We start from the raw sequence: 23181 nt of genomic DNA on the forward strand, positions 1-23181 counted from the left end.
TTTTGGCAAGGAAAAGGCCAGACTCAGCAGGAGTTATCAAAGGCAAAAAGTAAAAAGTTCGAGTTAGCTATCTCTCTCTCTGCCTCTCTCCCTCTCTTCCCCTGGAGATACTCATGTTAAGCATAATTAAGCAGATTTGATTAGCATCAAGCCTGGCTTCCTCTCTTGACTTTTAATGAATGTAAATCTACCATCTACATCCTAAAGATTAATTTCTGCCAATTAAAAAACACAAGAGGGCTTATTGGAGAGAGGGGGGGTGTGTGAGGAAAAGAGTGTTAAAGTCCTTTGAGTTGGAGTACAGTCGGAGTTTTATCCTCTTCCCCCTTGTCTTATGGTGAGATGGTCTCTGGAGATCTGTGTCTCTCTCTCCCTCACGACCAAGATCATTATCAGCACAATGTTCCGTGAAAGCCACTTTGAAAGGACTGCAAGCTCCATATGTAAATGATGGGAGTGTGTGTGCGGGTTGTGTGTGTGTGTGTGTGTGTGTGTGTGCAGACTGGATGAGGAAGCAGTACAGGGAACAGGTAAAGGGGTCAATTTGTCAAACCAAGGTTATTGCCCCCCTCCCCACCCTTATGAGCTTCCGTACCATCTCTCATCTGTCTGGTTTGACTCTTTCTGGATCCTTTTCATACAAATCCAGATTCAGATTTTTGTTGACTTAGGAACATGATGGAATAGAGCACAATTAACATTACAATAAGGACAAAACAATGGCACCTGACAGGAATGAAGTGCAACAGACATTTCTTTAAAGGTCAAACATCTTTTACAAAGGTACCTGATTTACTTTTTAAGGGGGTCTTATCCAAGTGCAGTGACAAAATTAAAATAAACTTGAACATACTAGTAATTTGGCTGATGATTCACCATGAATTCATTCTGCTAAACATCTTTTGCTCAAACAGCTTGTTCTGTGAAAGAAGCAAAATCCTGAAACTCTGATCACTTGAAATGTGATCCACACCACTTTTAAGACTGCTACAAAATCTTGGTTAAACAACTTTGTGTTTTATTGTGTCTTGCTGCAATCAGCTTTTAATTATCTCCGTCAGGTGTAAGCTTGAGGGGATCATGCGATTGCTTGTGTGCGCATGCGTACAGTGAGTGAATGAGTGATCACTGGAGCTGAAGTTTGTCTGCAGCTAATCTCACATGCGACTCAACCCCATCTGCCTAATTTTTTGTGCACATCCATGACTGTTCTGTTTTTTGTTGCTCCATGCTGGCCAAAGGCATTATGTTTTTGGATCATATCATTCTTGTGAACACGATATCTCAAGATTGCCTTCAGCGAATTTCTTCAAATTTGACACAAACCTCAACTTGATAAAAGATGTAGGGGTGTGTCACGATAAACCATTAATGATATAAAGAATTCATATTGTGATAAAGGCAGTATTACGGTGCATGAGTTGGTTCCAAAAAGAGGAGCACCTGCAGTGTGTGGAAATGGTTTAGATACAAATGATCAGATGTACAATAAACTACAGTAATATGTAAGAAGTGAAAGAAGACCGTAACAACAAAACAGTGCAACACAACAAACTCATTTCACCACCTCAAGAGGAAGCAACTGGTTGAGTAAGAGGAGAGCCAAAAGTCCCGTGAGGAGAGCTCAACAGCTATTCTGAGTAAACAAAAAATATTCTTCAGTATTTTGTTATATCACTAAGACTATTGTTATCACAGAATACCCTGAAATATCGTTACATTTCTTTCCGGGCCATATTGCCCACCCCTATAATTATGACAAAATTTCACACAGTCAGTACTGGAAAGTAACTAGTTACATGTACAAAATAAATGTATTTGTAGTCTGTAAGTTACTGGGAAAAAATGCAACAAAATTACAGTCACTAATCAAAATTTCTTCAGGATACATGGTGGGGAGCTGTACTCTACTGAGTGCACTCCTTCACTAAAAAATCATAAATGAATTTAGTGGAATCAACTGATCTTTTCTCATTCACGCATCACAAAGAAACAAGTTTTTTTTTTTTTAAATTTAGTTAATTAAGCCTAAAATTCAGAACTGTTCATATGTACAGTATACGGAGTTAATCTTTTTACCTCACTGTTGAAATCCTCTATTTTCAAAAAAGCCCCAGAGGGGCAAGGTTACAAATTAGCCTCTGCTATAAACCCTAGTAGCTCTTTTGAATTTGTCTGTGTACACTGTATGTGTCCATCAAATAAACCATAAATAATAAACATGCTTTATTTATTTATTTCAACAATAAAATGACATTACAAGGAAAGGTGACCCTGTTTTTCCTATCCAAGCCTTTATAGCAATGTTGTCTCATTTAAATACTTTTTAAAATTAGAAATAAAGATCACAAACTGACACTTTTGTGATTTGATATTTGGATTTTTCTACTGATTACTGTTTTCGTATTTTATTCTAAAGCACTCTTGTTATTATAACATGTAACATTTATCTGATGGCATCCATATTAAAGTATTTACACATGGAGAATATTTGCTCTCAAGACAAATAGCTACAGTAATCAGATCATAACATTTTCAAGCATAACACAATTACACAACTATTTAGTCCCACACAGTAATGTGGGAAGATTACAGTAGTAACCATCATTTAAAATTGTTGTAAAGAAGACAGATTGAGTGCCACAGACACACTAAGCCCCATCAGAAGCATTAATATCAAAGTGTCTTTTCGTTAGGGCGTTCATAAATAGGCTTATCCAAAGTTTATGTAGGCTAATCTTTCCTCTCCCCTCTCCCTCTCTCTCCCTGTCTGTGTGAATGTGTCTCTCACTCTCTAAGAACATGGTCAGGCTCCTCCTCTTTATGATAATGTGACAGTAGCATCTCCAGCTCGGAGACAAGCCTCCTCTCAGTCTGACTCAACTATGTGATCTGTTTTTCCACACACGGACCCTGTCTCCTCTCCTCTCCTCTTCTTTTATCCCCCTCTTCTCCTCCTCGCCAAACTCAATGCGCACTTCCCCTCTCACAAAGCGACCGCGAAGTTACTTTGTTAAATAGTTGACTTTGAAGTTTACTTTTGCTCCTAATTCTCGGACATGACCACCATGGCAACTTCGGCTGCTCCGGCTCTGCTCCCCGCGGCTCCGCTCGGACACCACCCGGTGCCGAGCTCCGTCTCTCCGGTCACCAACTCCCCGCCACCTGCGGCCACCTCCGCCGCTTCCTCGCCGGCTCCTCCGGTGGCTCACCCGGCCCTGCTCCACCAGTTCAGGGCGGACCTTTTACTCCCGAACGGGACCCCGTTGAAGAGCGGAGGAGCCCCGCCGGTGTCCGGCGGCGCTAAGCCCGTGTACGCCACCCCGTCGCCCGTGGAGAGCACGCCGCAGAACAACGAGTGCAAACTGGTGGAGGTGAAAGGTGCCAAGCTGGCCTCGTTCACCGTGAAAGACACGGAGCTCATCTGCCTGCCGCAGGCTTTCGACGTGTTCCTCAAGCACCTGGTCGGCGGGCTCCACACCGTCTACACCAAGCTGAAGCGGCTGGACATTTCCCCGGTGGTGTGCAACGTGGAGCAGGTGCGGGTGCTGCGGGGACTCGGGGCCATCCAGCCCGGAGTGAACCGGTGCAAACTCATCTCCAGGCAGGACTTCGAGACCCTCTACAACGACTGTACCAACGCAAGGTGAGTCGGGAGGGCTGGGGTGACCCGGTGGATGTAGGGTTACCCATCTTATGTTTGAGGAGGGCGGGTGCAGCAGGTGGGGATATCTAAAAGAGGGGTTCTCAACCTTTTTTCAGTTGTGACCCCTCAGAAAAATAAGGTTGGTGACCCCTCACCCCTGGAGAAACCTAAACAAAAAGACCATTGCTTTAACTTTAACAAATATGGTAAAAATTTATTCTAAGGCAATATGGCAATGTAATTTAAAAAACATTCCTCATTTGTAAAATATGGCCTCATTTCCCACCAATGTCTCTTGCTACACTGAATAGTTTGTTAAGTTTGTTATTTGATGTTACAAAATTCACATCATACATTTTGTTAATGCTCCTGTCTGTTCAGAACATGGTGATTTATGTTGGTAATTGTATTTTTTTTGCTGGTTTATAGTTTTATCCAGGTTACTGTTACATTTCTTGAGGCCAGCTGTATTTTGCATATTTTTGAGTGATTGTCATTTATGTTGAATGTCATTAAGGTGCTGATGTCGCTGAGTGCTGCTTCCTGGCTCTCGGTTCTTGCCACAATATTTTTTTTTTTTCTACAACCATCTGGTGACCCTCAGAAATTATCTCACAAACCCCATTAGGGGTCCTGACCCCCAGGTTGAGAAGCACTAATCTGAAGCAGGGGTTCCCAAACTTTTTCATGTCTAGGATCCCCATAATACATGTACATGAGAGCAAAGACTTTCAGTGTGAGAGGATTTTGTCTTAAGAATTGAGTATGTTTTTATTTTTAGGTTTGAAGATAACAAAGGCTTCATAGTCAATCAGTGATCAAACTAGGACTGTGAATTACAATCAGTCAAAACGGCAAGCCATATTTTTCCCTCACTGTTCCAGCTTCCAAAAAATGTGATAAAAGATAAATATTTTGTTCCCCTTTTTGCTGGGGACCTCCTGTAAACTACTCAAAGGCTCCTGTTGGTCCTTTGACCCCAGTTTGAAAACCACTGATCTAAAGCAGGTATAAGGAATCCAGTGAACATGAAGGATTTTAGGAACATCTGCTCACCTTTACACTGTTACAGTCTGCAGATCTCGATAAAACTCCAGTGATACATCACAAAAATCTAAATTTCAAATTGCTGTCATTTATAATTAATGATTAGTTTGCAACTTTACTGTTATGTTTTATTAATCGATCAGTTGTTAACTCTTCAGTTAATCGCCAACTATTTTGATTCATTGATTCTGAGTTTTTTTTTTTTAAAGAAAAAATATCCAAATTCTCTGATTTCAGCTTCTTGAATGTGAATATTTTTTGGTTTCTTTACTCCTTTATGAAACTGAGTAGATTGTGAACAAAACAAGACATTTGAGGACATCACCTTGATTGACAGCTTTCACTATTTCATTCATTAATTAATTAATTTATTTTTGGTATTTTATGGCTCAAACAACAACGTGATTAATCGGGAGAATGAGCACCAGTTCAACAATTGATAATGAAAATAATCATGAGTTGCAGCATTATGTAAGTGTATTATAATATTTCTGTAATATTTCAAGATTTGGCAAAAGCTTTGCTCTCATATCTGCATGAGATTCCTCTAAATTAAAGGTCAATAGAGTTGAAACATAAACTGTGCTGGTTAAAAGGAATATTCCATAAATATTTATTTCTGAAAATATGTTTTAATTTTGTTTGTGTTGGAGGTTTTATACCATTTGACTGACTGGAGGTCCAGTTAACTCCTTTTTACTCACCCCATTCGTGCTGCTGGCTCTGTCACTAATCACCATTTTAACGGATGGTAAACGCTGTGATGGTGATGATGGCATCGATAGTGTTGATGATAATGAATTTTAGTAATCTCAATAAAAAAACACTCTTAAAAGTTTGTCATATTATCATACGCTATGATCTCCCGCTCTCTTTGACATGCACACAGACACACACACATACACACACAGCCTCCCTCTGTCTTTCTGACACACACACACACATGTACACACATTGAATCTGACACTGTCATTCTGAGAAATTGATTCTTCACAGAAATTAATTAATTTTCATTTGGCCCCAAGCGGCAGCTTAAATCAGGACAAGCTCACTCACTCACTCACTGATCCCTTTGCTCTGTCTCCTTCTCGCTGCCTCCCTCTCTCTCCTTCCTTAATAACTCGCTGTCTTATCATATCAACACTCTTTAGCCCTGAGCATCAGAACAGAGGAGATGATTAAATGAATTCTCGGTATTTATGATGCGATTATGTAAATGAGCTGTTTTGCAGAACTCTGATGGTGACCAACTACATGGGTCATCAATCCAGTGCACCGCAGAGATGTTTTGGATAAAGGGGGCTAAATTGGCGGGGATTTGTGGTTTCCTGGTGCCGCGGTCTGCTGTTGCGTGGACCACATGCTCGTAACAGCATGGGTTTCAATCCAGAGGAGTGTGGATTAGCCTCAGTTTTGGGAATTTATATTGTTTGATAGTTAATCCTCACTCCTTGGAGCATGAATGATCCAATTTACACCTGCCATTAAATTCAGATAGAGGATGTGTCAAGATGTGTTCAGATTTTGCAATGTATAAACTACTTTTTCCACCTTTTCTTTTATGTTTCTTGGGTGTAGGTCAAATCATTCATGTGCTCCTTTTGATTTTAATACCAGGTGTTACCTTTTGATACAAGCTTTGACTTGTTGAGCAAAACCAGAAACAAACTATTGTGAGAATCAGCTTCCAGCTCCACCACGTGTGCAGATGAACACCTGCGCTTAAAGCATTCGAGGCCCTCCAACCAAGACGAAATCCAGATGCATCTTCTTCTGGCTGCTTTGGGATTTCTTTGTGTGTCAGGTGTTAATGGGAACGTTGTTCTACAACCGCTGAAAATACACAGCCTCTGCCGTCTCTAATTATCCACACAACACTCAAACAGCCTTTAGTTAATGAGATCTGGAAACATCAGTCGTCTGAGATCTTCAAACGACTAGCGTGATTCTTTGTCTGAAGGCTTCAAATGTGCTGTGGTAGCCATTAGTATCATCACCCTGCATTAGAAGTTTCTAAGTAAATCCTTGTGCGGGGATGGAGCGACATACAGTAGCAGGTAGAAAGGTTAGACCTGAGACTGTTAAAGCAGGAAGGCTGGCCGACTGAACTTAAAAGTTCCAAGAACATCCTCGACAATGTGACGTTACGGCTCTCTGACAGCGCCAGTGCTCAGTGAGGGTTTTTGTTACTGATTAAGACAGCCATCACTTATTATTTTCCAGTCCAGTACAGTCAGACAGGCTGGAGGAGAAATAACAGCCTTGTCTGATAGTTTTAACATGAGTAACAGAATGCTTTACATCCCTGCTGTTTATTCTTTTTGTTCATTTATTGGCTCTTTTTTAAGATTAACATGAACCGTTTTGAAGCAAAGGTTACACAAATGTCCTCTGTTTATCATTGTCTTTCCCTCTTCTCTTTGTCTTCCTCTTTTGCTCCTGCTGTGCACAAACACACACACACACACACTGACCACTGACTCATCAAGCCATGAAGAAGAAGGGCCGACTTCACCCTCAGTCAAAGCCTAGTTATAATTCATGCATAGGTGGCACACACACACACACATACACACACTCTCTCTGTCATCTTCTTACACACACAAACTCCCATGGTCACGCCTGTGTGTTTGCTGGCTTTGCTGCTAAATGACATTAGTTCCACAGAGAGAACATGGCGTGTAGGAGGCAACCTGATCCTCCGTCCTTTTCTTTCTCCCTCACAAAGGAACAGTTTCATTCTCTGTTAGGAACACACATCAAACAGCTCGCTCAGGTCAAACTGTGTGTATGTGTGTGTGAGAATGTGCTGTTATTGTAGATATATATGTATACTTGTGTGTGGAGTACACAAATGCCACCCCCTACAAGCATAAAAGAAGCGTAATGTGGCGAGGTACAAGATCTCTGGTTACTTTTTAACAAAGCACAGGTTAATAACAACACTTGGATTCTGCATTTGTGCGTTTTTTACACAAACAACTGAGAAGTAGCACAAGATGTGTGTCACAAGTGCTGCTACTTTAAAGGATTTGATCATCTAAATTACAAAAAGAATATTTTATCATCTTCTGCTTGATATCTACCATGCAGATAGTTCTGTTTTCTGTCATTTTGAGATATCTGTCTCTAAGATTCTTGCTTCCCACACAAAAAATGAAGGTGAATGGAATTAGATCAGTCGAATAATCAATTAGTTGCCAACTATTTTGATAACTGATTAATCATTTTGAGTCCATTCTTTCAGAAAAACTATCCAAATTCTCTGATTTCAGTTTCTCAAATAGGAATACTTTTTGTCTTTTTGCTCCTCTATGACAATAATCTGAATATCTGTGGGTTGTGGACAAAACAAGACATGGATGTTAGGAAACAGTGATCAAAATTTTCATTCAGTTTTCTGACATTGGATGAACGAAACAAGTAATCAGTTAATTGAAAACCTGACTGACAGATTGATTGATGACAGTAAGCGTTAGTTGCAGCTTTAAATGGAATTTTGTTTGTGATGTTGAAAGCCTTGAAAATGACCATATAAAAAGTGGTTTTCCAGAAACAGGGTCCATGTGTTGGAGGACAGACAACAAACAGACATGTAATTGTTTTCAGAGGACCTACTTCTGAAGAAAAAGTTCCCATGAAAACAGTTGACGTTGTGCTATGTTGATTTTCCTCTTTCAGGAAAGAGATGTTGCTGAAAATATCCTTCTCTCGTGATGTGAGCACTACAGATGAAATTCCATTCACTTCCATTTGTACAGAAGTGGAAGCAGAAAAATGAAAACCTCAGTACGTCAAAGCCAGCATGGCTAGATACCAGAATTTAAATTTTTGATGCAGTACCAGTATACAAATACACTGCTCAGTACCTCTTTTGACAGCACAGTGAAGAGTAAAAAACGTCCTAGCCACAGAAAATAAGATTTAAAAATCTTTTCTTTGTTATTAACAACCAGTGCTGTTGCAGAAAAAGTCACTGAACACTTGCTATGCTGCAAGCCAAATGTCAGGAATGTTGAATGAGCACATACATCATTTTTTAAAGAGGTTTGGTACTTTCGATACTTAAAAATAATGGATATTGTATCATTTTAAACAATCAAAAACGTATTGATACTATTGACAACCTTACTAGATACCACAAGAGGTAAAAGGAATAATATAAAAACGTAAATGAGGTTTAATTCAATTTACATGATTTGCAAGTGTATATAAAAAAAAGACAGTAAGAATAGTAAAACAAAAGAGACCTACAGGTTAACTGACCATTTAAAGGAGAAATCTGCTGTTTATATGATGTAATAAATCATAAAATGACCATGAAATGTCATGAGAGATTAAGGAAAGAAGTTGAAACAAGTTACTTCTCAACCCCGGCCTTTAACTTGTGTTATTGTTCACCTGTTTCATGTTAATTAGGGTTCAAATGAGTGTTAAATCTTCGCCAAATCAGTAAGTGTCTGTTTATGAGTTATAAGAAATAACTAAAAATCTTCTAGAAGGAGAAGATGTTTATAATTTGAACAATATCTTAATGGAGTGTGGCGGGTAGTAACACAGGCAGTCACTGAACTCCAACTCCAGTGTATATTTTCAGAGCAGCTTTTGTTTTCAGAATAACGGATTTGGCTTTACATTGACAGGTAACTGACAATTACAAACAACTGATGAACTCGCTTGTTTTTGTCAAATCACAATGCTGTGCTCATCTTGTGCTCATCTTGTGCTCATCTTGTGCTCCTGCAGTGTTCCTGCAGTGTTCCTGCAGCCTGCCTGAGTTTCCTCAAGTCTTGGAGGGAGGGGGCAAACAACTCACTTAAAGCATAGATTGTATATTGCATAAGATTTCAACCTATTTAATATTCTATCAATGACTTCAACTCCCTATTTGGACTAATTGTTGAACTATTTGTTACATATTGTTCCTTTAATAGATATGTTCACGTGTGTTTCTTTGCAGCTATTAAAACCAAGGACATTTACACAAGCAGAGAGGAATATGAAACATGTGGCAAAAAAAAAAATGTTAGTTAAATGAAACGATGAATGATAAATGAGACGAAGCGGCCTGTGGAGTACAACAAAAACCAGCTCTTTGTGTTTCTCTGTGGTAACTCTCGACTGCGCAAGTTGGCAGCGGTAAGCCAGCGTTGTGTGTGCGTCTGTGAGTGTGTGTGTGTGGGAAGGTGGACTCCTCAAAGCTGAGCCCCACTGCCATGCCATAACTCACTGTCAAAGTCAGCAGTGTTAAGATGAAGGGGAGGTGTGTGTGTGTGTGTGTGTGTGTGTGTGTGTGTGTGTGTGTGTGTGTGTGTGTGTGTGTGTGTGTGTGTTAGGGTGGGGTGATTAGCTCAACTTTAACCTCCGCACTCTTTTGATGTTTTATAGAGAGGAGCACGATGAGATAGAGAGGGCCTCCATGTCTGCCACTATGACAGGTTTTAAGGGAGTACACACACTTTTGCACACACACAGTCCTGACATCGTCTTGACCCTGGAATGTGGGAGAGGAATGCAAGGCGGTATCAGTTTAGGAGATCAGATTCTTGCCATGATCAAACGTCCTGTCTCTGTGAGTGTGTGTGACTGTGTGTGTGTGTGTGTGTGTGTGTGTGTGTTGTCCTGCCTGCTTCTTTCATGACATCATCACACAGGCCTTCCTAATAACAATGGCGCATAAAGCTTTTTCAGCCCCTCGATTTGAGAGGAAGATCACAACATCAATCTTTCCCTGCCTTCTCTTAACCAGCAGCATAAGTCTTCCTGCGCAGCGGCAAGGACGACGATATGATTTATCAAACCGGACCGTGACGGCGAATACAAACCCGCGTGATAAACACAGATTGAAAGGATGGGAGCATGGGAGCTGTAAACCGCCACTAATATATTCCAAACAAAAATCTTGTTTGAGCTAGTTCTCTTTTTTTCCCCCCCTCACACACTCACATAAACACACACACACAGCTGCTACCTATCAGCACCTCAGTCCCTTCATGCCAGTAGCTGTTCCACTGTTTTGACTGTAACACTTCCTCTTCTTTCATTACTTTTCTCTTTCCCCTCTGTGTGTGTGTGTGCGTGTGTGTGTGTTTGTGTATGTGCTAGCAAGGAAGAGAGAGAGAGAGATCTGTCATCTTTGTTATGTTTTGTTTCTGTTCCACCTGCGCTAAGCTCCAGCTGCCATGTTTGGCGTTTCATGTTTCAGGTAACACACACGCTAAGCTTTTGGAGGGCAGAACTCAATGTACAGAGTACCCTTTAAAAAAATGTGTGTGTGTGTGTGTTTGTGTGTGTGTGTGAGTGTGTGTGGCCAGAGCGTTGGCATGAGGGAGGACGTCTGGGTGAGATTTTAATTAAAGTTTGAGACAAAGAGGTCATAAGCCATACACCCCCTCCTCTACACACACACACACACACACACACACACACACACACACACACACACATACACACACACACCTTACACACACTAGACACACACACACAATGCACTGTTTTCTCTCTTCCCCCTCCTCTCTCTCATTCCATCCCCTCAGCTTGATGACTTTTCCATGAAAGGCTTTTTCATTAATCCTACCTCAGGGAACCGGTGCTCTCCAACCTCACACACACACACACACTCAGAAAAAACACACAACACACACATAAGACCTCCCTCTACGGGTCACTTTGATGTATCAACGCACTTGCAGACTAAACACAAAATTAGGTTCCAGTTCTTTATGCCTCCTAAAATGCAACATATACAAAGGCACACACACCAACACACACACACTTACACGGAGGCCATTAATTAGTGTGTGCAAATAAACAGTAGTAAGGGAAAGGGAAGTGGCTGCAGTAAAAACCAACCACAGTCTTTGGTCTCTGTGTATTTTATTTCCCCCCACTGGTGTGTGCTTCTGCATTTGTGTGTGTATATGTGTGTGTGAGTGTGTGTAATTATTTGAATTGTTTCAACATCAGTTGCAGCTTTACCTTCAAACTTGAAACCTAAAAATACATTTCCTGCTTTTGTTAAACACAGTATGCTACTCTATATGCACTACAAGAAAATATTGTATTTGATGTGAATGCACCCCCTGCTCCCAAAAAAAACACACACACACACACACACACTCACAGTTATGCTTTCATCACTTCAGAGGACATTACATTGATTTATGGTCATTTTACTGGTTAATTACCCTAACCCTACTCATAATGACTTTTTGCCTAAGCCTAAGCCTAACCCTAAAATTTTAAATCTTAGCTCTAAAATTTAATGATTTACATTATGGGGACACCACATGAGTAATTCACCTAACCTTAACCTCTACCCATAACGACTACTTGCCTAACTTAATCCGAGCCCTTACTCTAACCTAAACCTAACCTAACCCTCACTCAAGTCGACAGTGATTTGCAAAATGTGGAGTTGCGTTTTGTCCCCATAAGGGAGGCTGGTCCCCACAATGTTAGTGTGGAAACAGATTTATGTCCCCACAACACAGTAATACACATAATCCTAACCTTTAACCCCAGCCTCTACCCTTACCCATAATGACTACTTGCCTAACCCAACCTTAACCTAAACCTAATCTTAACCCAAGTCTTTAATGATTTATGTTATATGGACTTCTGTTTTGTCCCCATAAGAAGATGGGTCCCCACATCGGGGGTGTGGAAACAGATTTATGTCCCTACAACGTGATTGATATTCGTGCACACCTACACACACACATTCACAACTTCATCCCTCTTGCACATTCCTGCTGTCTGTTCATGTCATGCATGTGTGAATATGTCTACCTGAGTGTGTCTCTTTCACCATCTACGTGCCTGTGCATGCGTGCGTACGTGTGTGTGTGTGCGTGTGTGTGTGTGTGATATCTGATGTCAGCTGTCACATCCCAGTCGGTCTGGGCCCATAATAAGAGACAATAATAACAACTCATTAAAACCGAGGGCAGGAACTGTGGAGCTCATCGGCTCATCAAATTAACCTTTGAACACTTCATACACACACATGCCACACACACACAATCACACACACGCACGCACACCAGCTACCTGTTTTTCTCCCACAGTTAGTGACTACACAATCTTTCTCTCTGTCTTTTTGTCTCTCTCCATCTCTCTCCCCCCCTTTCTCAGCCAGTGGGTGTGTCAACAGGGGATTGGTCCTTTCTGCTGGGTAATTGATGAATTATATGCAATATGCAAATGAGGCGCCATTAATCTCCTGACTGACAGCTTCGTTTATGGGGCCTTAATGACGGCTGGATTAGATTCTAATTAAAATCTGCTCAAAGACACCCCACGCTAGGAAGCTGCTGCTGCTGCTAGTCTATCTCCCTCTTTTTTTTTTTTTTTACTCTTTCTCACCTTTTCGCACTCTCTCGGTCTCACTTTACATCTCCTCACCTTTCCCTCCATCTCCCTTTCCATCTTTACTGTTCTTTTCCTCACTGTCACGTCCTCTGTGCCTCTTCTTTCCCATCTCCCTTTCCCCTCTTTCACACACACACACACACACACACACTTTGCAGACACATGTGCACCCACAGACTCATGTTATCCAATGTCAGGCTGGTATGAAAGGAGATGAGCTGCGCTGGTTGTCATTAAGCCTGATGTGGCCCGTGTCATTTCCCCTGTCAGGACATTCACACCGTTTAGTCAGAGCCAAAGTGATGTCTGACAGCTTTTCACATACTTCCTCCAGGATTGATTGAGCATGCCCGGCTCAATCAAACCATGTGAATCTGCTTGTAGTCACAGCCTGTATTGAGGAAATTCGTGACATGGCGGGAAAAAAAAAGGGAGTGAATGACCGAATGAGGAGAGGATGGAGAGGGAAGGAGGCGAGCAAACACATTTAATAAGCAAACAAATGAATGAGTAAGCTGAACAGTAATGAGGTGCTTTATTGATGCCATAGGGAAACTCCTTTTTTGCTTGCTCGTATCCACAGGGAGGTCAGATTTGCTGTACAGCAGCCTTCCTGGAAGCGGTCAGGTTTCAGTGTTTTTGCTTGTTGACACTTCAGCAGGATCAGAGGTTTACAGACTGAAGGACAGTTTCTCTAACCAGGCCACCCATCTCAGTCTCAGCATGAAAAACTGACTGACTGCGGAGGGAGTAACGTATTAAACTGCCTAATGACTGATGTTAGCTCGTGTTTTCTGCCCACAGTTCGAGGCCTGGACGACCGCCCAAGAGGCTGCAGAGTGTGACAGAGGGCGGGACTCACCACATGCTGTCCCACAGCGGTCTGATGCACGCTGGGATCATGCCTCCTGCAGGTGACCACCCAGGACTCACCACGCACATACAGTACACATGTACCCATGTAGCGTAGAAACAATATCACACAGGCGCACAGTCAAACTAAACCAGCACTGTTGAGAGGAATCATTTCTGACAGCATATAATTATGATGTCCACTGTGCTTGTTAAATTCACCAGTCTGCCGTCATACTGAAGTTTTTCACTTTCCAAAAAATGTGGAAAATAAGGGTTTTTTACTTTTGTTGTGCATAAATCCTTTATTGGCGTTTTAATTTCTGTTTTTATTTAATTTACCTATTTTCCTTGATGCCTTGATGGACAAGGGTGTAGTCTTTCATTTTTACAGATTTTTGGTAGATTTTTTGCTCAACAGTAATCACCATGAATAGTCCTGATAAGGATCTCTTAAAGTCCTTTTAGTACCTTGTATACTCGCTCTTCACATTAATATGAAAACGTTCAGAGAAAAGATCCATGCAACAGGAATACAGAGCCAGTGTTCTCAGTAGAATTTGGCTGATAGTAGATTTTTGGGGCCAATACCAAGACTGATATCAGTATATTTGACAATGTTCTTTGTGCATTATATAATAACAGACATAAGCACACATTTTTTCAATGATCCCTCAAAAGTGTTTAACACAAAGATACAACAAAGACATGTAATGGAGGGGGAATATTTTACAGTTTCGCAAAAAATGTCCAAAATGATAGCAGGGTAAATTATATTATGCATCTTCTGTTGATAAGTTCCTTAATTAAATGGGAAAGGGCCCACAGAAGTCTATCTGCTGTGCTGAAGTTACAGACGAAACGTTGTTTTTCTTTCACATGTCTGAGGAAGCTAATCGAAGAATCAGCTCACATTTATAGTCAAACCCTCATCAATAGTAACGATCAGTCAGCGGCACATCAGAGCCCATGGTCCAGTCAGATGGCATTGTAGGAACATAAAGTTGTAATGAGGAGAGCAAGGAAATGGGAAAGTGGAGATATTAATAAAAGGGTTCCAAGTTTTGAAAAAAAAAAAAATACAGTCTGACATATGTTCTGTATTTCAATGAAAATGTTAAAAATATGGAAATGCTAAAGTTAATTGATCAGAATAAATTAAAGAAAGAAATGATTACTCATTATTTTAATGATAATTACAACAAAAATTATATTTTACACCTTTTAATAAAACCTTTGACTCAGATATGAATACATTTAAAATTATGTGTAATTGATATCTGGGCCGTTAAAGAGACTAAATACAAAATTCAATAATGTTTTAAAAGTCGTCAGTCTTTTGGGTTCATTTTATGAAACTTTTTGTCAGCCACTCGCTAAATTTTCAGTAATTACACATTTATTGCTATTAATACTGCAGCACTAGAACTGCTGCCTTTACTACTTATTGTAGTTCTAAAATGACATTCATGTAAGTTAGCACAATAATATACACAGTGCTGTTTTCAAACAATTCAAAGAACAATGTAAGGAAATATTTTCAACTAAAATAAAGTAACTTTCAACTAAAATAGTTAAAGCTTAAAAATAAAAAAGAATGAACAAATATAACATTAAACATGACCAAATCAATACGCTTGGCAGTGTATTCTGTATCAAAGATTCATTAAAAGGAGAACGGCTCTCTGACTCTCTAAATCTCCCTTTTCACAGGCTTTTCATAAGGTCAGGGTTTGTAATTCTTCACAGCTGTACAGTAGTCACAGCAGAAATCCCTGTTTTGGCTCCAGGAGCTGTTTTAAAGAGTGAATTAGTGTCATATTGTTGCTTCAGCCCTCAGAGGAGCCAGTCTTAAAGTTCAAATCTTGTTTTCTTCTCAGCTGTTGGAAAGTGAAAGCAGTGACCTGGCAACCAGCTGAGCTATGCCGTCAGTTTAAAGAAAGAGCAGGTTGCTTAAGACGAATGGATACATGCTGGCGTTGTTGTCTTCTTTCCCTGCAGACCCTCATAATGACACATTTTACCCATCATCGATAGCATGAGGAGGCGGGGTTCTGGGAGGTGATCTGTGTGTTGATTAATAAAATTAGCATAAACACTGCTGACACACAAGAAGCAAGTCATAAGTTGCAAGTTGGTCTTCTTTCATGAATTATAAGTACAGAAAGTCCTCTGTTAAGTTGAGTAAGATTTATAATCTTTAGGCCTCCGATTAATTTTAGAATTTTCTTTAATATTTTTTATTTAAAAAGCAGGATTGAAAATATTTTTTATTTCTTTGTAGCTGTAAAATTCTCCACACTTCCTTGTAAATGACACTCTAAGGCGGGGTTGCAGGATCAGTGTTTAAACCCCCAAAAATCATGGTTTTACTTTTAACATAAACATTTAAACTAGTTCAGCTAGCTAGGTTTTTACTCTAAATGACTGTAATTCTGTTGCTCCAAGACTCTAAACTCCAGTTTACCTTCAGGGTTAACTTTACACTTGCACTTGAGCAGGTTTAACTTTTGAGAAAAATAATCAAGTCTCTCGAAGAAAGTGAAGGGACAAACTCAACACAGCTGAATTTAATGATGCCTCTCAAAGGAGTTTTTCTCAAAGGAGGAGAAATGAGAGCCTCTCTGTCAAGCCATGATGAGTGGACTTACTAACTTTTTTAACTGGCGAGCCAGTGATATATTTTTACTTTTTACCTCCCTAGCAATCAGTTTTACGTTTTGTTAACTTTTTGCTAGTTAGCAAACAACATAAGTAAAAAAAAAAATAGCTTGCAAACAATATAACATTTTGATAACTTTTTAGCAAGCTAGAAAACAGTATAACTTGTTTTTTTTTACTTTTTAGCTGGCTAGCAAACAATATAACTTAAAAAAAAAAACTTTTTAGTTCAATAGCAAACAATGTAACTTGTTGGTTTTTTTAACTAGCTAGCAAACAGTGTAATGTTTTGTTAAACATTACAGAGCACGATATTGTTTAAACTCTGATATTTTCACCAGACTTGGATTTACTAAACTGAGATTAGCTTGTAGTTTTGGAACAGACCTTTGTTTAATTTTAAATCTGGATCGACTCATTTTCGTTTTGTTAAACTCTGACTAGAACTAATCTTGGATTAAATTTACCTGCAGTCTAACTGCTTAATTGTCTCTTCAAGTACAAAATTAAGTTTTAGGATTATTAAAATAATTATATTGTAGCAAAAAAAAAGTTTACATGTCTGAAGGAAAATTTCTTATTTGTAATGTCAGGATCTGTCTTTGTCAACTGCCTGCTAAAGGCCATGGTGCTGCTTGTTCTTGTCACAAACAGTTGTGTGTTTGAGTCCCTATTGTGGCATGTTTGTGTGTGTGTGTTTGTGTGTGTCTGTGGAGCACAGAGAAAAGGAGAAAAGTAATTGTTGGCACCTCGCCGCTCTCAAAGTTGCCCTTGGCTTTGTGCTCTTCACTGCAACCTGATCTTTTCATTCCCCGCCTCAAAAGAAGCCATTTTCTGTTAGCGCCGCTTCCTCTCACTGTTCAAAGGTGCTTGAGTGTGTGTATGTGTGTGTTGTGTATGCGTTGAGTGTTCAAGAGCATCTTTCGCAGTGGGAAAAGAGTCTTTTTCCACCAAAGGAGAGGGCACGGCGGCAATGTCAGCGCCACTGATTAGAACTGGCCACATGAGAGGGGAGGAAGAGACAGAGAGAGGGAGGACATTTGAGCGTAAAAGGCAGGGAAAATCTTTGATGTGATCCTCCTTAGTCTCTTTTTCTCGCCCTCTTGCACTCACACATACACACACGCAACACGGTGGCTTATGTCCCGCTGTGATGCTGACATTTGAAAAGGTAAAGTAAGGAGAGGGGATGGGAGGAGAGCAGGCAAGAGGGCAGGAAAAGAGAAAGAGAGAAGATGAGAAGAAGAGGAACAATTTGTTGTGGTTGTCTCAGACAGACAGACTGTTCGCCTCAGTGTAAGAAAAAGAAAAACAGCTCAGTTTGTTGCAAATGTTTCGATGTATCCAAGATCAGGAAATTAAGACTTATGGTTTGTTTGCATTTCCTCAGCGGTGTTTGCACAGTTGCGTGGTTTGTCCAACTTTAATAATTCACTGTGTTTGTCTGTATTAGTGCGAGAGATATTTAATTTTCTGTGGCATAAGATAGAGTTTTAAAGGTTGCTCTGTGGGTCAGACTACCTTCTGAGGCTCAAGATACAAATTAAAATGTGGCTCAGACCTCCTGCCACGTTTTGTCACTCTCAGTTTCGTATCATCCAAAAGTGCACAACCCCTATTAAAAAGTATCTTCTCTTTTTTTCTTCTCATGCTTCTAATTTATACTGATAAAGAAGCACTTTTCTGGCTCAAAGGTGGAGCTGCAGCCACCGCTCAGTGTCGTCCTGTGTGCTGTGCTGTGGGATGTGATGTCCCTGTGTGGGAGAGATGAATGTCTTGGCTTGTTCCTATCACTGCTGATTCCCTGGCAGACTAAATGGCCAGTGCAGCGGTGCAGTCAGAATGAATGGCTGGCCTCTGTCTTCCCATGACAACCTCCTGCCTACCCACTGCTCTAATCCTCCACCGGGGCCATTGATCTGCCTCTTATTGATTCTTTCTCTTTCTTTCTTTCCTTCTTTTTCTCTTTCTTCCTCTCCATATCTGTCCCTCTCCCTCAGATCTGTCTGCCCTGGCCAAGAAGATCAAGCTGGAGGCGATGGCCGGTTACCACAGCAACCAACAACATGGCGGGCCAAACGGAGAGAACGGTGACCACAACCCTGGGCTGGGTGAGTCCCATCCATTTGTCCATCCACACACACACACACACACACACAAATGTTTAATTACGGTCGTATAACACGTCGCGCGGTTGTTGTCTGTACACATCTGCGATGCCAAGTCAATACGACTTGAGCAGCTGTGTTTACGTGCGGCTGCTGAACCAAGCTGATTAAAACCAGGATGTGACATCACCTCTGCTGCCTGTGTGTTTCCTCTGAGAGACGGTGAATGAAAAACAAACTACAGCGGTGATGAGTCACTTCTTCAGATGGAATTAGAAATAGACATCTGGGTCAGGTAATCCAAACCATCAAATAATAAGGAGCTGATTTTTGTGTATTTATTTTTCATGCACGGTATGCTAAAAATTCATTGTGTGTTTAATTTTACATTTTTGCATCACAATTTTCATTTTCACTTAAAAAGCGAGTAAAATCTTCAAGATGTAACATTTGTTGCGGTCTCTACCAAACAAACATGTTTTCTTACATCTGGAGAACAAGATTTGTAGCTCAGGACATCTATGCAGCACTACAGTACTTCATTTTAATCAGAGGTGGGAAGTAAAAATACTTAGTTACTGTACATAAGTAGAATTTTTAGGCACCTGTGTTTTACTTGAGTATTTATTTTTGTAACTTTTTTCTTTTATCCCCTACATTGTAAGACAAATACTACAAATACATACATTTTCAGTGTTTGCTATTTTGGTGTTAATGCATTTCAGCTGAATTATTATATTATTATTTTATTTTGCATCATTGCATGCCACCTTCAGCCATCAAGACTGATTCAATCTAAATGAATGGGACAGTAAAGACGGTTCCTTGGTTTATCCATCAGTGCATCACACACCACAGACATAACAAGTTAAAGTAAAAGACGCAACAAGACAAAACAGACAAGAGAGGGAGACTCAGCCATGGAGAAAAGGTGAGGTTCAGTTAACTTTGCACAGAAACAGCTGGTAGAAATACTTTTATACTTTGAGTACATTTCAGAGCCTGTACTCTTTCACTTGAGTAAAAAAGTTGAATCAGCACTACTTCATCTTTTTTTTTTTACAATGCACTGTAAAAAAAAAAAAAAAAGTTGAATAAACACTTAATTTCAAGGCGCCTGCCTTCACTAGATTTGAGTTTTGAATCAAACTCAAAACTCTAACCCTTAAGTTTTGAAAAAGTTTTGCCAACCTATTTTCTTTTTTAGATAAACATCCTATCTTTACATTTAAGAAACCCCCAAAATGTGTATTTCAAAAATTTCTCATAGTGAACTGTGAACCTGATTTTTTGGAGGCTTGAAAATTAAATGGTTGCAGTTGAGGATGTTAATGATTACATTCAGTTCACTTTCACATAAATGTGATGTATGCAACAAATTTTAAAATATATTGATAGAGAGTTTCTGAAACTTTAGGATTTAAGTTTATGTTAAGAAGAAAAGTAAATAATCAAAACAAAACACTGTTACTTGGTAAAACTTTTTCAAAACTTTTGAGTTTGAGTTGGGCTCAAAACTCAAAAATCTATTAAGTTGCCTTGAAATTTTGAGTTTTCTCAGCCTTTTCATTTTACAGCATATCTTTGCTTCCACTTGAGTAAATTATGTGTGTTTAGTCACACAATTTACCTTTATCAGCACATTTGTAGCGTCAGAGATTTCTGTTTTGTTTTGATTAACTGTGCATCCCTAATTCTTATCGCCAGCTTTGTAGGGGTTTTCCTGTTTTTTCAGCTCATGATAAATTCCTGTAATAGTGAATATTTACCTCAGCTTCAGATTTGTTTGCTTATTTGTGAAATTCAATGAGATTCAGGAAACGTATCCTGGAAAACACGGTTGGTCATCCGCTCTGTGGCCTCAAAATGCTGCCGACAAATCATTAGTACATATTAGTCATCACATCAAGAGAATGTAGACCAAACCAGAGCTGTTAGTCATACTCAACATGGCACTGCTCTGTCATACTGAGTAACATTACCTCAGGATTTACTGGAAGAAAGTAAGTAAGCTGTGTGTTCTCATTTACAGTTAAGTCACTTTGTCCCTGGAAAGCACAAAATCACCTCATTTTTGGAACTGAATCCCTTTGGCTGCTCGTTTCATGTGCAGGTATAATTTTTAGTCACATGTTATTAAAAACTCTTCCCTCTCCTGCAACCGATCCCTGGCTTTGCAGTGAAGGAGAGCAGCCAGCGAAAGTGGAGCAGCAGCCAGCGGACGAGAGCGAGCGCAACGGGATGATAGAGAGATGAATAAGATGAGAGGCTGAAGCCAAATCAATAGTCTTCTCTCTAATTCACTATCCTGAATGCAAACGACAAATGCTGGACAATCGATGGTGGAACGGACACACGCACGCACACGCACGAATACGCACACACACACAAACAACTCGGACGCACCGCCCCCACTGTTATCGACAGGTTAAAGCGACATCAGTGTGTTTAGACAGATGACAGGGCTTATGGAGGCCTGTGTGGAATACGCTATCAACCTGGGACACACACACACACACACACACACACACTCATATGGTGCATACTGCAAGGCTTTAGGGCAGAAATGAAAAAGAAGAATTTGTCCTTGTGTTTTTCAGAAATTGAAAGGAAACAAAAGTTAAATCATAATCATTTTATATTGATATCAAAATATGAGACTAGATATCTTAGATTTTGTTTTATATTGTTTTATTGTGATGTGGCATAAGTGCTGCCTTTCCCTTGTTTTGCAGTTGAGACATTTTCTGATCTTATCAGACTGTTTTATCTCTACTATTATTTGCCTTCCTCAGTAAGTCATTATATCCACATTACTGATGATTATTTATCAAAAAATCTCATTGTGTTAAAGGTGCAGGAAGTGATTCTGGAGAAAGATAATTCATTGTTGAGCCTCATTCCCAGGTTGTGAATCAATCAACTAACTTACTGACCTGTGATTGACCAGTGTCTCCCATCACAGGCTAGATTTTCTAAATCCTGAAAACAGAACCAAGAGGAGGAGCCTCAGTCTAGTTCAGTGGTTCTCAAATAGAGGTCTAGGGACCCCCAGAGGTCCGTGGCACTCTGCCAAGAGTTCATGAAAAGTTTTCAGTCATTCATTTAAATGATCACAAATTTTAAAAAATATTTGTTTTTGTTTTGTTTTGTTTTTATAAAAGGCTTCAGAGTTTAATGAATAATATGTAAAAATACAAATTAATGCATCACCAATTCATGGTGAAAACCAGCTTCAGATGTTGGATTTGCAACACCGATCCACATTTCAATCTAAATTCCACAACTTTTTGTAATTACTACGCTAAAAAAAAGCAAATTTAGAGCTGCCATCATGGGAACTACTAATACTACTACTATTACTACCGCTACTACTACTACTACTATTAATAATAATAATAATGATAATAATAATAATAATAATAATAATAATAATAAGAAGAAGAAGAAGAAGAAGAAGAAGAAATGGAAAAAAAAAGTGGATCAGTACATCTTTATTCTCTTCCTGGGTATCTGTGTTGACATGATGCAGATATTTGTAAAACATGTCAAATATGTTTCTGATATGTTTCTCTTGTGTTGTTAATCTGCACAACTAAGAGAAGTCTAAAAAAAAATAGCCAAATCGTTCCAAGGACCATACATGAGGGGACTCTGTATTTTTTCTATCTGAGAAAAAATTGAGAACCTCTTGCCTAGTTTTTTCTTAGGCCGCTAGAATTACATAGTGCTTGAAGGTTTTTCCTCAGTAATGCCAAAATAAACTGCCTCCCCCAGCTCTAATATTTTGTGAAAGCACTAATAATCATCCCTTCATTATTATTGGAATAAATATCGAGATATTTCTTTAGAAATTCTGCGATATTTTATTTTGTCAAAATTGCCCAGTTGTGTGTTTCAGCCCATTTGTTTATGGCTTTGATTCTTTGTGTGTGTGTGTTGTAGTTTTCTTTCTTTTTTTTTTTACCCGTGTCTGTAAACACTCCCAGTCTTAAGCATTGTTTACCATTGTATACACTCAGTTACGACTGCCAGCATCTGTGCGCAGTTAGGTGGCATGGTTACCACCAGCCATTATAAACCTGTAAAGCTTAATCACTGTTAATGATAGAGTCAAGTGGAAACACACACACACAGCACAGGCATACATACACACATAAGCACAGTGTGTTTTTTCCATACCGCCACCCACGGCCTTATGGGAAGGATGGGCCCCTACCAGAGCTTTAACCACTACAAAGGCAATCTCAGATTACACACACGCACACACTCACAAATGCTGAGTGTGACACCTTATGGACTGGGGAAGAGCAGGGAGCAGCCATTTCTGCATTTAACAAGATCTTCTGGGAAATTTACAGTAACTGTTTGTTTACAGTAATGGTTTGTTTGGATAAACATAAGAGAGGCACTTTGACTTTTGATGTTTTTTAATGAAACATAAGAGAGAGTGATGGGAGGGCAGCGAAAGTGAAAAAAACAGAGTTAAGAAGA

General features: G+C 39.7%; 1 protein-coding gene across 3 annotated transcripts in view; it reads left to right on the forward strand.

The window, feature by feature from the left end:
* Positions 1-2854: 2854 nt before the first annotated feature.
* The window catches only part of dachc (dachshund c), a 35109-nt gene continuing 14782 nt past the window's right edge, over positions 2855-23181 (forward strand). For 2 of the 3 annotated variants that reach the window (XM_084736104.1, XM_084736105.1), the window contains exons 1-3: positions 2856-3646; positions 13871-13980; positions 18580-18690. In XM_084736104.1, the coding sequence (XP_084592230.1) occupies positions 3060-3646; positions 13871-13980; positions 18580-18690 (808 nt within the window). In that variant the 5' untranslated portion in view covers positions 2856-3059. Of the gene's footprint in view, positions 3647-13870; positions 13981-18579; positions 18691-23181 lie in introns of all 3 variants that reach the window. The other variant, XM_084736106.1, reaches the window with a different exon arrangement.

Source organism: Lutjanus erythropterus, chromosome 14 (assembly GCF_056507025.1).
Source record: "Lutjanus erythropterus isolate fLutEry1 chromosome 14, fLutEry1.hap2, whole genome shotgun sequence".
In the NCBI taxonomy this organism is placed as follows: Eukaryota; Metazoa; Chordata; class Actinopteri; order Lutjaniformes; family Lutjanidae; genus Lutjanus; species Lutjanus erythropterus.